Consider the following 14,681-nt stretch of genomic DNA (forward strand, 5'->3'; position numbering starts at 1 on the left):
TGGAAAAAACTAATCAGGGAGGTGATTTTCCAGCTATCAATATTTGCGTCCGCTGGCCAGTCTTCACCTACCAAAAGGACCTTCATCGGGTCACTTCCCATCCTAAGGTACGTGTGAAGGGTTTGACCCAGCATCCTGTCACTCAGGGGCTGTCACAGCACCCTGGCCCAATAGGACACCGGCTCCTGGTCCTCCCAAGGACCTGATAATCTCCATTTTCTCCCCGTCCCGTGGGATCTTCTTGCCAAGCTGTTAAGGAGCCTGTTGGAGGGGCTTCCCTTCCCTCCCCCAACCCCTGCCTGGAGTTTTACCCCAGCTGCTGCTAGGCAGGGCTGGGGGAAGAGCTGTTCTGCTTATTAATCCCATCTTGACCATTCCCAAGTATCACACAATCCTAGAAAACGAGGGTTGAAGGGACCTCAGGAGGTCACATCTAGTCCAACCCCCTGCTCCAAGCAGGACCAGCCCCAACTACATCATCCCAGCCAAGACTTTGTCTACCCGGGTCTTGAAAACCTCCAAGGATGGAGATTGCACCACGTCTCTGGGGAGCCTGTTCCAGTGCTTCACCACCCTCCCAGCTAAAGAGTTTTTCCTAATATCCAACCTCAACTTCCCTTGCTGCAACTTGAGCCCATTGCTCCTTCTGTTGTCTGCCCCCACTGAGACCAGCCCAGCTCCATCCTCTTTGCAGCCCCCCTGCAGGGAGGTGAAGGCTGCTATTCAATCCCCCTCGGTCTGCTCTTCTGCAGACTCAATCAGCCCAGTTCCCTCAACCTCATCTCACCAGTCCTGTCCCCCAGCCCCACAACCATTTTCATTGCCCTCCGCTGGACTCTCTCCAATGTGTCCCCATCCTTTCTGCAGTGGGGCGCCCACAGCTGGACACAGGACTCCAGATGTGGCCTCCCCAGTGCTGATTAGAGGGGAAAGTAGGGTTCACACACAGCACAGACTGTCTTGGGGGGTCCCTTATCCAGTCCAGCTCCTCCAAGAAGGTTGTGGCCGAGCGCCGGGCTCCTGCTGCCCACCCCTGTCCTGCCTTGAGCATTGCAAATGGGCTCAGCCCCCTGAACTCATTCTGGGGAGCTGAGCACAGAGACCCGGGGTCCCAAGCACGCTGCTGACCACCCTCCTAGGAGCTACTATTTCTTCTTATTCCAGGCAGATGTTTCGGGGCTTAGTTACCTGCATGGGATGAAAGCCTGGTATGAAAATGGCTAATGGCAAAAACCATCAAATGATTGATCCAGTTGATTTGGAGGACTGAGACCTTGAGCTTGAAAGGGAGAGAAAGGGCATTCCCATAGAAGAGGATCCTGATGTCTTAGGAGACAGCTTGGCAGCTTGATTAGCCCAGCAGTGCTCAGGGGAAATAGGTGACCAGGCACCTGCATTTTAAGGAGTGACTATGACACAAACAGACCAAAAAAGCTTAAATCCCAGGAACAGCCTGGCTTAAATCCCAATCCAGCCTGGCAGTGCCCTGGAAATGGGAATAGATTTGACCAGTGGTTTTCATCCTGTGGTCCATGGGCCTCTGGGGGTCTTTAGGCTATGTCTAAAGGGTCCCGGACAGATGGCTAGGCTCAATCAAAAGTATGTGACTAATACCCACACTTACCATTCAAAGGGGTCTGCACCTTCATTTGAACATTTTTAGGAGTCCGCAAATGAAAAGAGGTTGAACACCACTGGTTTAGATGGAGCCCAAACAAAATATGAGCCTCTTCAAAAGGTCACTAAGCAGCAGAGGGGGCTAACCAACTGGAAGTTCAACAACGCTCAGAAAAATCCAGCATTGCCATCACCAAATCAAAGTTACCATTAGGATCAAATCCATCAGCAGACTCACAGTCGTACAGACTGAAGCCAGCAAGTGATCAAATAACCAGGTGAATGCAAGCACGATCCAGATTGGGAAGGAACGTAGCATAGGACTTGTTTTTATAGACCACTAACCTCAGCTGTGCAACTTGTCCCCCAGCACCTCAAGGCAATGGTGAGGTCCCTTGAAGATGCCTTGGACTGAACTTTGCACAGTTAAACTTTATTCCACTCTCATCCCAAATGGCCTCTGGTCCCCGTTTCTTACAGATTGGTTTGGCATCCACGCACTTTTACAACCCCGGATGATGCAGTGTGATTTAAGGCAGCATTTGCTACACGCTGGATGCACACACCCTGCCCCTTTAGCATATACAACTATTTATTCACACCTTACAAATGTTATAGAAAAATCCATAGTGAGAAGGCAGCTGCCCCCAGCTTAACAAAATGCAAAAGGAAAAATAAAAGGGACTTGGAGAAAAAGCATTTTTTTAGCTTGTTTGGTCTTTGGAGCATCAGGATGAGGATGGTGGTTGGGAGGACAAACATTAATACACCATCATCTATCCGTGTCTGGGCTTTCGGTTGGGTTAGGCTAGCACAGCCTGGTTGCCTTGGTCTTTGCCTGCCCTTGGATGAGCCTCAGGACAGCAAACGGATCTGCATGTGTTGGAGAGGTGATAGCACAAGAGAAACACACCTTCTCCAGTGCTTACCTGTGTGGCTGCTAACCCAGCTCCCCCGCCACCGTGGGGGCATCTCCAGGGGAAGTTTCCAAGCAGAGGCTGGGCAGGCGTGGGTCTGGGATGTGGGGAACAGCACCTCCTGCATCTGAGCAGGGGGCTGAACTTGGTGGCCCCTGAGGTCCCGTCTAGCCCCACGGTCCTAAGTCCTAGGATCAGGTCATCGTGGGTCTTGTACCCCAGTGAAATGGCCCAATCTGGGCTGAGCTGCGTAGCCCCAAGTCCCTCCCTTTTGTGGCAGTTATTAAACCTCTTTTGCAACCAGGTGGTCTCCAATGATTTGAAACACAGGAGCAAAAAGGCTGATTTTGGATGTAGTATTAGCCTTCTCTCCCCGTCATGCACACTCACAGGCGCACACCTTCAGGGAGAAACAGCTGGAGGATGACTTGTGCTCCTTTCTCTCCCATACCTTCACATCCATTCTCGGCAGGCTCAGTGACTGAATCACACCTGCTTTATTCCTCCTGCACTCATCTTTTCCTTCTCTCGACATTTCTTAAAGCATTTTTGAGCAGCAAAGCATCCGGGCATGAAGCATACCTTTGTATCCCCTGGTCAGATAACGCTCCCCTCCTGGTTTCAGCCCATCTTGAAGACAAAGAGTATTGCAGGAGACAGTTTAAAGCTTGCAGCATGCAGAAGGATGAGGCTGGCAAGTCACAGGGATGATTGCATCTTCTTTAGTAGCATGCTCCCTGCTAGGATATCCACAGGCTCCAGACTCTGACAGCGGTGGTGGAGTTTCATACAACCCCTTTTATTCTGCATGAACACATTGCTGCTCTCATGAAGGGAACGCACTCGTGTACCAGCTCCCTACTAGCCCCTTCTCCTAGCCAAAGCCCTTCTGCCTGGGCTGGCAGCATGTTGTCAGGCACACACCGGCTCTGTCTTACTGTCTGAGGGTTTTTATACAGAATATCAGGCCCTGATCCTGTAAGAAGCTGATTTAATTTGCATCAAACCTTGTGAGCCACAGTCTGACAGACTGAGTTAGCTTAGCAGGTGCTTGGCACCTCTCCATATTCAACCCAGCGGGAGTCCTTAATTCTCCGAGGTTGCATCCTTGCTGTTGATTATTTTTCTTTCTGCCACATCTCTTTAAGTGGGAACTGAGCATCTGTCTGGCAACCGCTAGAGTCCAGGGCTCTGCGTGTACAGAGAAAGCTGAGAGCAGAGCACTTTATCTCACCCTCTTCTGCTCCTCACACTCTGGTGTCCACCGCGTACACTTGGGCAGTGGCTGTCCGAGAAGACGGACGGTACGTGTTTGCCACAATGGTGCCAGCTGGGGAGTACATCTTCCTCAGGGAGCGAGAAGAGTGAAACCTCCCAGACCCAACATCTGTGGTGCACAAGGATAAAAAGAGGAGTCCTAGAGAAGTGGGGCTGGAAGGGAGCCCCCTTATCCAACCCCCTTCCTGATGCAGGATCAGCCCCATGCAAACCATCCCAGGCAAATCCATCATCTAAATCTACATGAGACTACCCACAACACAGACCGAACACCCGCCACAAGTAAAGCAGAGGAAGCACGATTAAAGATTTTTTTTTTGCAAAATTAAAGAATTTTTTTTGCAAAAATCTTGTTGGTCTAATAAAAGACATAATTTCTACTATGAGTCCTGATTGCAGGGGAATCACAGCAGCCAACCTCCTGCCTCTATAAAATGTTGTCAGTACATACTCAAGAGGTGCTGGGTAGAGGCCACGACCCATGCTACAGAGGAAGGCAAAACCCTCCCAGTCCATGCCAGTCTGACCAGGGGGTAAAATTCCTTCCTGACCCCAAATCTGGCATCAGTTTGACCCTGAGCAGAGGGACAAGACCCTCCAGCCAGGACCCTCCAGCTTTAAGTCCAGCAGGTGCATTGGTGCAACCTAGTCAAAGGCCCCAGCCTGAGCTGTAGCCAACTCCCATTGGGTTTGGGAAGGCTTAAAAAGACCCTGACACGTGTAGCAGAAAAGGGTGGGGGTAACACTCTCTGTAATGTATCTACCAGGGAAATCTCCATAGTACAATATAGGCATAGCTACACCTAGATCATCCCCAACCTGTGACTCTCCGCCGTCTTTTTGAACACCTCCCATGATGGAGAGTCCAAAGCTCCCCTAAGTGTCTAGTCCACTGCCTCATTTCCATTTGCAATTTGCCCACCAGACACAGGACCGGGACGCTTCCAATTAATAATGCATTGTAGGCCATCCTTGCTCCTCAGCTTCCAGCACTTTGCACTTTGCAAAGATAGGTCAAGCGTTAATAAACACGGTGCCCATTGCACAGCTGAAGACACTGGGTTGTGTTTCACCATCTCAGATGATGATGATGGAGAGAAGAGGTCTTTTTTTACAGGTTCCAGCAGCAGTGACCCAGAGCTAGTCGTACCTGCTAGCTCTTCAGTGAATGAACCTCCTCGGTCCTGTTCGAAGCTGATCAGCAACCCTGGCAGCCTCAGCAGAGATGGCAAGGATCTAGTGGTCACAAAGACCAAACTCACTCCAGACATGGCCCTAAACAAAATCCCATTGCTTTGGGCACCTGCAAATGCTCCAGAGAGACCATTCTTCCTATCTTCCTTGCTTTTAAGTCTTGCCCTGGGTTCTTACCTCTGAAGAGATACACGCAGCAGGTGAGCATGGCCCCAGACATGAAGCATCCCAGCGACCCAGCCATTCCAAGCCAGCAGGACCAGCCAAATTTATACTGGATGCCAAGAAACACATTGTGCAAGACCAGAGAGGAGCGCTCCACATACACACCAATAGCGTACCACACCGAGCCAATGAGGCCTGGGATGCCTGCAGGGCAGAAGAGAAGGGCCCCAAAGAAGACGGTCAAATAGGTGAAGTTTCCATGAGTTGTACTCTACTGTATCCTGATTCAGTCACAGACAAGGAGGGTTGGACGGGACCCCAGGAGGTCACATCTAGTCCAGCCCCTGCTCCAAGCAGGACCAGCCCCAACTACATCATCCCAGACAAGGCTTGATCTACCTGGGACTTCAAAACCTGCAAGGATGGAGATTGCACCACCTCTGGGTGACCAGCTCCAGTGCTTCACCACTCTCCTCGTGAGAAAGTTTTTCCTAATATCCAACCTCAACTTCCCTTGCTGCAGCTTGAGACCATTACATCCTCTGATGTCCACTGGCTTCATCTTGAGGGTGCGCCCAGAGTATTCAAGGGCAAGACTCATATGTGAGGGCTTTGCTTTCTCATCTATGCTATACACACATCGGCTGGTGGGGATTTTTAAAATTTCAGTGTAAAAAGAGGGAATACACATGTACACATACACACATACATATCTATATATATATATAACACACACACACATACACGCACACACACATCTCTATATATATAACAATCATATATATACGCATACATATATATGTATAATACACACACACACACACACATATATATACACACATACACAGATATATACACATATTTATGTATACATACACACACACGACACATATACACACAAACATACACACACATATACATATAACACATAAACACATTACATATACACACACATACACACATATACACATAACATATATACACACATATACACATTACATATACACACATATACACATTACATATACACATATACATATAACACACACATATACATATAACATATACACACATGCACACATACATATATGACACATGCAAACTTTACACATACACACGCACACATATAACACATATACACACATACACACACACAGATAACACACACGCACACATTACATATACACACATGCACACATATAACACATATACACACATTACATATATATATATGCACACACACATACATGTATACACACACACACACACACACACACACACACACACACACTTAGTCATCTATATGTATTTACATACTGATAGAGAGGGAGCAGTTGCACACTTGGCAGTTCCATCTCCCTGCCCCTCAGCTTGGCAGCATTGCTCGCACGCTGCTCAGAGCTGCGTTGCCTTCAATACGCTGGCAACGTTTCTCAAGTGAATGTTGAATTTTGCCAGAAAAAAGGGGAAACTTTCAACAGAAAGTTCTCTGAATGCACTGAGATTAATTCTAACAACCGCTCGGCTGCCCAAAACTGGATCTCCAAACAAGTTAGATATTCATAAACCTCTTAACATTTGGGCCGGGACTCAAGTGTGGACAGGCTGATTAAAGAGAGATTTTGCTATTGGTAGCACTCAGGTACAGAAAGCGGAGGGGCTAGACATGGGAATCTCTTTTCTGTAGTTCGGTGGGTTGCCCTTCCCTCTCTCTAATGTCTTTCTCAGCTGGGGGGGGGGAGGGAAGCGCTGCTATTCCAACACTAGAGATAAGGAAATGAGATACAAGGAGGATCGTGCATGGCACAGCCGGGCATGACATCTGTCTCCTGTAAAGAGCACTGGAGCACCCTTCCCACCGTGCTCCCCGTGCACCTGCTCTCTCGCGAATCCTGGGTAAGACCCGCATGCACCTTCGTTGTCCTTAACGCCGTCCGTGGCTGCACGGCTGCCTTGGGCACGTACCTGCCGTGAGCAGCGTAACCCCCGACACCAGGCAGATGCGGAGCTTGATGTTGGGCTCGTCGGTGAGGAACTTGACGCAGTCGAGACCCAGCAGCAGGAAGGTGAATCCGAATCCTGCCAGGATGTCGGCTGTGATCATCATGGCTCGGGTCAGCACCAGCTTCACTGCAGCGCAGGAGCAGGACGGGATGGTGCAAGGAAAAGACAGCAAGAAATCAGAGGGGATGGAGCACCAGTTTGCACCAAAATCCCTTTCCTGGAGTGAAAACCTGGCTCCTTGAAAATAAGGGAGCAGGGTGTGACGGGGGTACAGTCAGTCCTTGGTGCATACGGTATTTTTTGCACAGTTTCAGTCAATTCATTGTACCCCTTTCTTTTTTGTACATGGCATGGATTCACTTTTACACAGTGGGGAGGAAGTGCAGTACAGTCAGGCCTCAATTTACACAGTATTTTTTTTTGGCACGTTTCAGTTATGCACGGTCAGCTAACTGTGCATCTTTTTAGGTGATTTCTATTCGCACGGTGTTTTTTCGAAAACGTAACCACTGTGTAAGTTGAGGTTCGACTGTACTGAATGAAATCCTATCCCAGGGGATCTCTGCCTCTGGGCAGCCATATTCAGACCGAGGAGAGCGGTTTTTGGAGAGCTCGAGAGCACCTTTCAGTGTAATACTTAAATTCCTTATGCCAAAATCAGCCTATTTCTCTAAACAGCAGCATTATTCTCTTAGATTTCACCCATCCGCTGCCACGTACACCTTGGAGGATGGCAACTGCATAAGCAGGCTTATAGTTATCTTTCAGCTCTTTTCTATATCCGGTATCCAGGTTGTAGCTGTATTGGTCTAGAGGAAAAGGCTATCAGGACTCGTAGTAGAGATGATTTTTTTGCAAAAATCTTGTTGGTCTAACAAAAGATATCATCTCTATTACAAGTCCTGAATCCCTTTATATATCCAACCATTCATAAAAAAGGGGATTCTCCACCCCAAGTGACACCTCTACTCTTTACCAAGCTACAGGACAGACCTTGCCTGGGTAGGGGAAAGAAGCAGGCTAGAAAAGACGGTTGAGTAGACATGTGTTGTCCATGCAGCATTCATGAGCAGATGATCGGGGCCACAGCATGAACAACGGCCACCTATAGTTATGGGTGGACAAGTGGATCCAATTAGCCAAACATCAAAAAGCAGGTTTTCAAAGTGCTTTTGGTTCCAGGGTTTGATTGGGACCTCTGCAATTTTTTCAGGGAACGTCCTGAAGGTGATCCCCAGACCACGGGCACTCCCAGCACTGGTATTTAGACTGGGGTAGTGTGGGGTAGCACCAGGAGGGCTCATGCATCTCACCCTAGCTCTTGAGGCATGAGTTTACGTGTCTTCCTGCTGCCCCCAGTCAACCCCAAGGGATACCTGCTCAGTCAGGGTAGTCTAAGGCGGACAGATGTGATGCTAGTACGTCCTGCAGGCTATGGAAGCTAACGTGCCTTAGCCGTGCCAGCCCCATGCACCCGCTAGACACGGGCAGACCGGGAGACTCCCACAGTGCTGCAGCAACCTCTTGGCAAAAGAGAAACGCAAACAGGGAAGAAGGCTGCGTATTCCCTAGAGCTCAGACATAAATGTCAAAAGGAGTGGATTTATGTCTTTCAAGCTCTGTTGCAAAAACACGATCCTTTTGTTCATCTAAACGCTTCCAAATATTTGGTTAGGCTTCAGTGGGTGAATTCACATTTTCCCTCACTATCTGAGCCACCGTCTCTCATTTTTGCCCGGGAACGTGGGATCTCCCCAGTGAAACAAAACAAAACATAGGGGAAAAGTCACATTTTTTTGGTTGCAAAACAGAAGAAAGCAAGCCAAAAGCTGGACTCTTCCCACTGCCGGGGGCCCAGTGCCTTTCAGATTTAAATGCAATTGTGGCGGATCAAATTCTTGAGGCTTCTGCCACTCTGAAGCCCAGTACTTTTTTCAATACCAGAATGGAAAGATGAGCTGAGGTCGGGGCTGGATGGGGAAGCTGAGCCTTAGCTGGGCTCTTCTGCCTTGCATAGGGGGAAATCAAAGCCACATGAACTCTGTTAAAGACCCAAACCAATCTTTTTTGGGGTGGAAGCTGAAGGGTGTTGATTTTCTTTTATCACCACCATGCACGCTGCATTGCTCAAGCAATGCAATGTGGTCACTAGAAATTTGCTGCATCAAATAACCTTGTTACCTGGGAAGAGCTCCGGGTGTTTTTGACTCTGCATGCTGCTTTGGAGGCCCCGAGCGGCTTTTGTCATCCCTGCCATCGTGACTGAGCTATTTTCACTTACATTTATAGGCTCTTTTGGGTCCTTCTCAAGAAAGAGAAGTCAGAGCATGATGCCGAAGCTAAGGCTAAAGGCCAAAGTCGCTGCAGGACCGGATCAAAGCCCACGGATTCGGATCAAGCCTCGCTGTTTAAATAGCACCACAATAGCACCATATCTAAGCTGATCAGGGAGGAAGGGGATGAGGCTACAAAATGCTCTGTGGCTTGTGAAGGACACCTGCAGGCTACGTACCGGGGTGCTCGGCCAGTATAGAGTCGTACTCATCGCAGGTTTGAATCCCGTCGAAGACGTTTGTGCCGCATTCCCACCACAGGCCCTGGCACTTTGTACTCACCTAAAGAAAGACAGCACGAGCATATGCAAGCAGCACGCCAGGACGGCCATCGCGGGCCACGTGGGCAAGCACCATCCAGCCACGTCCATGGCAAAACCTCCTTGCATTTCATTAAGGGCAGGACCTGGACACTTGCTCAGGGGTTCAGCATGCTGATGGATGTTGTCTCCTTCTGCAGCCCCCAAAGCCCAATTCCAGTCCTATTAGATGCATAAATGGATTGAGGCGCATAAGTGTGATTATGCTCAAGGTCCTGGAAAAAAAACCCAGCTAATGCAAAAAGCTCCTGCTCCCTGCTGCCTTTTTCGGCATCACCCTCTAGAGCAAGGCTGGCTGGCCTGTGGCATTCATGCCGCAAGTAGCACAAGCAGGCTCTGAGCGTGACGTCCGACAGATCGGGGAGGACAGGCAGCAGAGAGGGCAAGGAGCAGCAAGCAGAGCAGCAGATCTACGAGCAGCACGAGGACAGGGTGCAGGGTTAACTTGTGGCACGCCGGACAAAAGGTTGCTGTACAGGGTTGGATGTACAGCATATGACAACAGGGAAAGGATTCATAAATTTTCAGGGCTTCTGCAGAGTGCATTGCATTGTGCTTAGGTGCCTGAGGGTGTGGACACATGTGACACTGTCTGATCCAGGTTTAAACTGCATTTAGACTAGTCTTAAGCAAGGACGGCCAACCTTTTCTGGTGCAGTTCCCAGCCCTGGGCCACAAATCTCGTGGCCCCTCTGCAGCGAGGGGAAGTGCAAGCACAAGAGAGCAGCAGGGAGGACGGTGGAGGGCACAGGCAGCCTGGCACAGCATCCTGCCACTGGATCCCCTGGGCTGACCCGGCTGGGGTTGCTGCCCCCTGCTCGAAGACGCACAAACCTGCTAATCCAGCTGAATGTTGTCTGGAACGGCTCCAAAATCCACCTGGAAAATCAAGTACTTTTGAACCGGTTCCCTGTGAACCAGATCAGTGTCACCGGTGGACTCCAAGCGCTCTGTGACATGAGATTGGTCACTCCTTCAGCTATCCCACAATGCATTGTTCCTGCTGTAAGTGGTAGCTCTGGGACCTGGCCAGAACTCTACTGCTCCTTTTCTCCCCCAGCCTTTTTTTAAGCAGGAGACAAAACTTTTGCAGGATACAGTAAGTTACCACAGTTTCACAGGGGATGAGCATATACAAGGGCAGCGCCCATGGAGCCTGGGGTGGCCCCTTTTAATCCACTATTAATATCTCACATGCCCATGCCCCAGGGACTGGGACAAGCCTCTCTTCCACCTTCCACTCCCAGTGAAAAACACATTTCCCTGACCCACATTCTTTAACATGTATAAATGCATAATGTAAGATAAATATTAACATGCATAATGTAAGAGATAGCTCATGCAATACACTAGAACAGTATATATCATATACTGATAGAAAATTTGGGGTGAAAGGGACCTCAGGAGGTCACATCTAGTCCAACCCCCTGCCCCAAGCAGGACCAGCCCCAACTACATTATTCCAGCCAAGGCTTTGTCTACCCAGGTCTTGAACACCTCCAAGGATGGAGATTGCACCACCTCTCTGGGGAGCCTGGTCCAGTGTCCTCCTAGTGAGAGAGTTTTTCCTAATATCCAATCTCAACTTCCCTTGCTGCAGCTTGAGCCCATTGCTCCTTGTCCTGTCATCTGCCCCCACTGAGACCAGCCCAGCTCCATCCTCTTTGCAGCCCCCCTGCAGGGAGGTGAAGCTGCTATTCAATCCCCCTCGGTCTTCTCTTCTGCAGACTCAATCAGCCCAGGTCCCTCAGCCTCTCCTCACCAGTCCTGTCCCCCAGCCCCACAGCCATTGTCATTGCTGGACTCTCTCCAATGTGTCCACATCCTTTCTGTAGTGGGGGCCCACAGCTGGACACAGGACTCCAGATGTGGCCTCCCCAGTGCTGAATAGAGGGAGAATCACTTCCCTGCATCTGCCGGCAACACTCCTGCCAATGCAGCCCAGGATGCCGGTAGTCTTCTTGGCACCAAGGGCACACTGCTGGCTCCTATTCGGCTTCTTGCCCTCTGTCCCCCCAGGTCCTTTTCTGCAGAGCTGCTGCCCAGCCCATCACCCCCAGCCTGCATCGGTGCATGGGATTGCTCCCTCCTAAGTGCACGACTTTGCACTTGTCCTTGCTGAACCTTATGCAGTAAGCGGTATATATAATGATATGTATTTATCTTTATGCATACAATCCCATGATAAATAACTGCTGCTATTCAACACCCTTTATAATATAATATATGCACGACAACAATTGCAGAATAAACTTGTGCTTTTCCCTCTGAGGGAAGAATGAGAAGAAACGCACGGCAGAGGTTTGTCACAGCTGCTCAGCGCATTACCAGAAGGTACTCAGACACGAGATTGATAGGCACAGCATTGGGTACCTCTAAAGAAGGGCTGGGAAGAGAAGAAAAAGTAGTGGTGATGGTCATAACGCCAAATCCGGCTGCACCAGGAACATGTTCTGCTCCTGAGAGAGCAGCTTCTAGTGCACGGTTTGCATAATCCTATTTATCCAAGTGCACCCAGCCCCCCTGGGGCTGCTCTGCACACCCACCTAGGAGCATAGTGACGCTCACACTACCACACACTAGCCAGCTGTGACGGTCTCTCAGACACTGCAGGTCTTTCCCTTACAAACGAAGAGGCGGGGGATTCTTCCTGCTCTGCATCCACAAGCAGTGCCACTTCCAGCTCCCCCAGCCATGGATCATTTACCCGCATGCCCGTATTTGGCAAGGCAATAGGCTCATTAGCAGCATTAGAGAGCTCATTCCGTCAGGTATTAACACCGAGGGCGCCTGACGAGCTCGTTTGATATTCACACTCAGGGCAGGTATGTGAGACGAGGGCAAGCCGTCAGCTGAAACTCCGTGTTAATGGAGCACTCAGAGGAGACCCGCACGGAGGTGCCTTTGTGCTGGGAAGACAAGGTTAAACCACCTCTGTTAATGCACTGGATTAATCATCATCGCTGTGTTGCTTGGAAAGAGCTAGCAGTTCCCTCCTTAACTCATACTAAAAAGCAAGGCCCGGAAAGCGCATTGGAGCTATATCTCAAGAGATTGAGGAGCTTTGTCTCGATGCTTCGTGGGTTGCTCCAGTGCCCCCAGCGTTTCCTATGCCGGGTCAAAGACACACCGCACACAGCAGAAACGGGGAGGACAAAAGCTGGTGAGGACTTTTGATTTCTCCTATTCAAGGTCAGATCCCGAGTGGGCATCGGTGCATAAAGTCTACTGACACTTAGACTCATAAAAAAGGAGGATGTGAAGGGAGCTCAGGAGGTCCCATCGAGTCCAACCCCTGCTCCAAGCAGGACCAGCCCAACTCCATCATCCCAGCCAAGGCTTGGTCTACCCGGGTCTTCAACACCTCCAAGATCCCTTGTGGGGGCCGCTCCTTAAATCTATATACGCTTAACACTCAGGCATGCTGAGCAAAACAATCAGCCATCCTTTGGTTTCGTACAGTTACCTAGAGTATCAACGATACCGTATAATATAGGTGGGTATATAACGATGCGTTTCAGTTACCATAGTACCATATGTGAGCAGATTTATCGTGTTGTTAGGGGAAAACATCTGTTTTCCCTGCCATTTTCCTTGTTGTGTTTTACCCTCCTGCTGTCAGCGGGGAGCCCGGCACTCATAAAGCCTTTAAGATGTGTGATACATGCAGGCTCAGGTCTGATCCAGCCAGTGCATCTGGCTCTCCGTTTGGTTTAAGCCCTTGCCTTGTGCTCCTCAATGAAACACCAGATTCTCACCTCTGAAGCTGCCGTGTCAATCCAGGGAAACTCTTCTTATTTCATTGCATTTTTTATTTCATTGCTTAATGAGCAAGCAAAGATTTCAGCTGGAAAGATGCAGGAAGGCCCTCGCTGTGGGAGCACTTTCATCCTGCCTGTGCAAAGCAGGGGCTTTTGCAAAGAGCACAATGTTGGAAATGCCCCAACCCCTTTAGCTCTAGCTGTCACAGCCGGGCTTTCGGAGGCACTTCACGTTTGCAAATGCACTCACCTCTTCCAGGATATATCGGCTCTGAGAGCCCCAGGCATCCTAGGAGAAAGTTTGGACTCTATCCTACAGAATCAACTGGGCAAAACTGCTCCGCTTCTGCAGACTGGGAAAACCATGTGGAAATGGGACTCCAGGGTCAATCCGGAGTATCGCTATCAAAACCTGGAGGGTTTTCCAAGGGCAGATCCCGTGCAGTAAAGCTTATCACAGTCAGCAGTTCACTAAACCAGATGCCACTCTCCAGGCTGTTTGTCCCCCAGGACAAGAGGGGGAAATGCTCCAACCAGCAAAGCAATGATGCCAGGGGGAGTTTTTAGGCACCTCGTACCCCATCCCACCTCCCCCAGGAGCACTTGCTCGGGGGCACCGTCAGTCCTCATCCCGACCTTACCTCCAGCGAGTCGTCGGCGTTCACCATCCAGCAGTCTGTCCAGGTCGCCGTGATGAGAAACCCAGCGGAGAAGAAGGCAAGGAAGTAGGCGACATATTGAAGGAAAAACCTCATCCCCGTAACTGCTCCGTGCTGCTTTTGGGGGGGCCGAAAGCTGACACTTCCCAGCCGGGGCTCCCAAAGCTGGGGAGGCCTCATGTCATGGCCAGTGCCTCTCTGCAGGCATGACGCCCCCTTGGACAAAGACCAGAGAGTTACAGCACATACCTTGGTTTTTCTGCAAGGAGGAGGGCCTGAGAGGCCACGGTTAAGCAACCAAGCTGCTGCAGCCAATCAGCCTCGGGCAATTAATGCCCTTGGTCTTGCCCGGAGAAAGGAGCCTGGGTCGTGTTGAAAGCGCGTGCAAGTGGCTGAAGTCCTTGGGGTGTTTTAACAGCAGCTAGGACAAGGA

General features: G+C 49.9%; 1 protein-coding gene across 1 annotated transcript; it reads right to left on the reverse strand.

Moving 5' to 3' along the window:
- Nucleotides 1–3,653: 3,653 nt before the first annotated feature.
- On the reverse strand, nucleotides 3,654–14,399 carry CLDN16 (claudin 16). Its single transcript, XM_006030144.2, has 5 exons — nucleotides 14,231–14,399; nucleotides 9,688–9,790; nucleotides 7,137–7,301; nucleotides 5,184–5,375; nucleotides 3,654–3,921 (listed from the first exon to the last, which is right to left on the reverse strand). The coding sequence occupies exons 1-5, from the start codon at nucleotides 14,342–14,344 to the stop codon at nucleotides 3,782–3,784; spliced, it is 714 nt and encodes a 237-aa protein (XP_006030206.1). The 5' UTR covers nucleotides 14,345–14,399; the 3' UTR covers nucleotides 3,654–3,781.
- Between the last annotated feature and the right edge of the window lie 282 nt (nucleotides 14,400–14,681).

Source organism: Alligator sinensis, unplaced genomic scaffold (genome assembly GCF_000455745.1).
Source record: "Alligator sinensis unplaced genomic scaffold, ASM45574v1 scaffold697_1, whole genome shotgun sequence".
NCBI classification, from domain to species: Eukaryota; Metazoa; Chordata; order Crocodylia; family Alligatoridae; genus Alligator; species Alligator sinensis.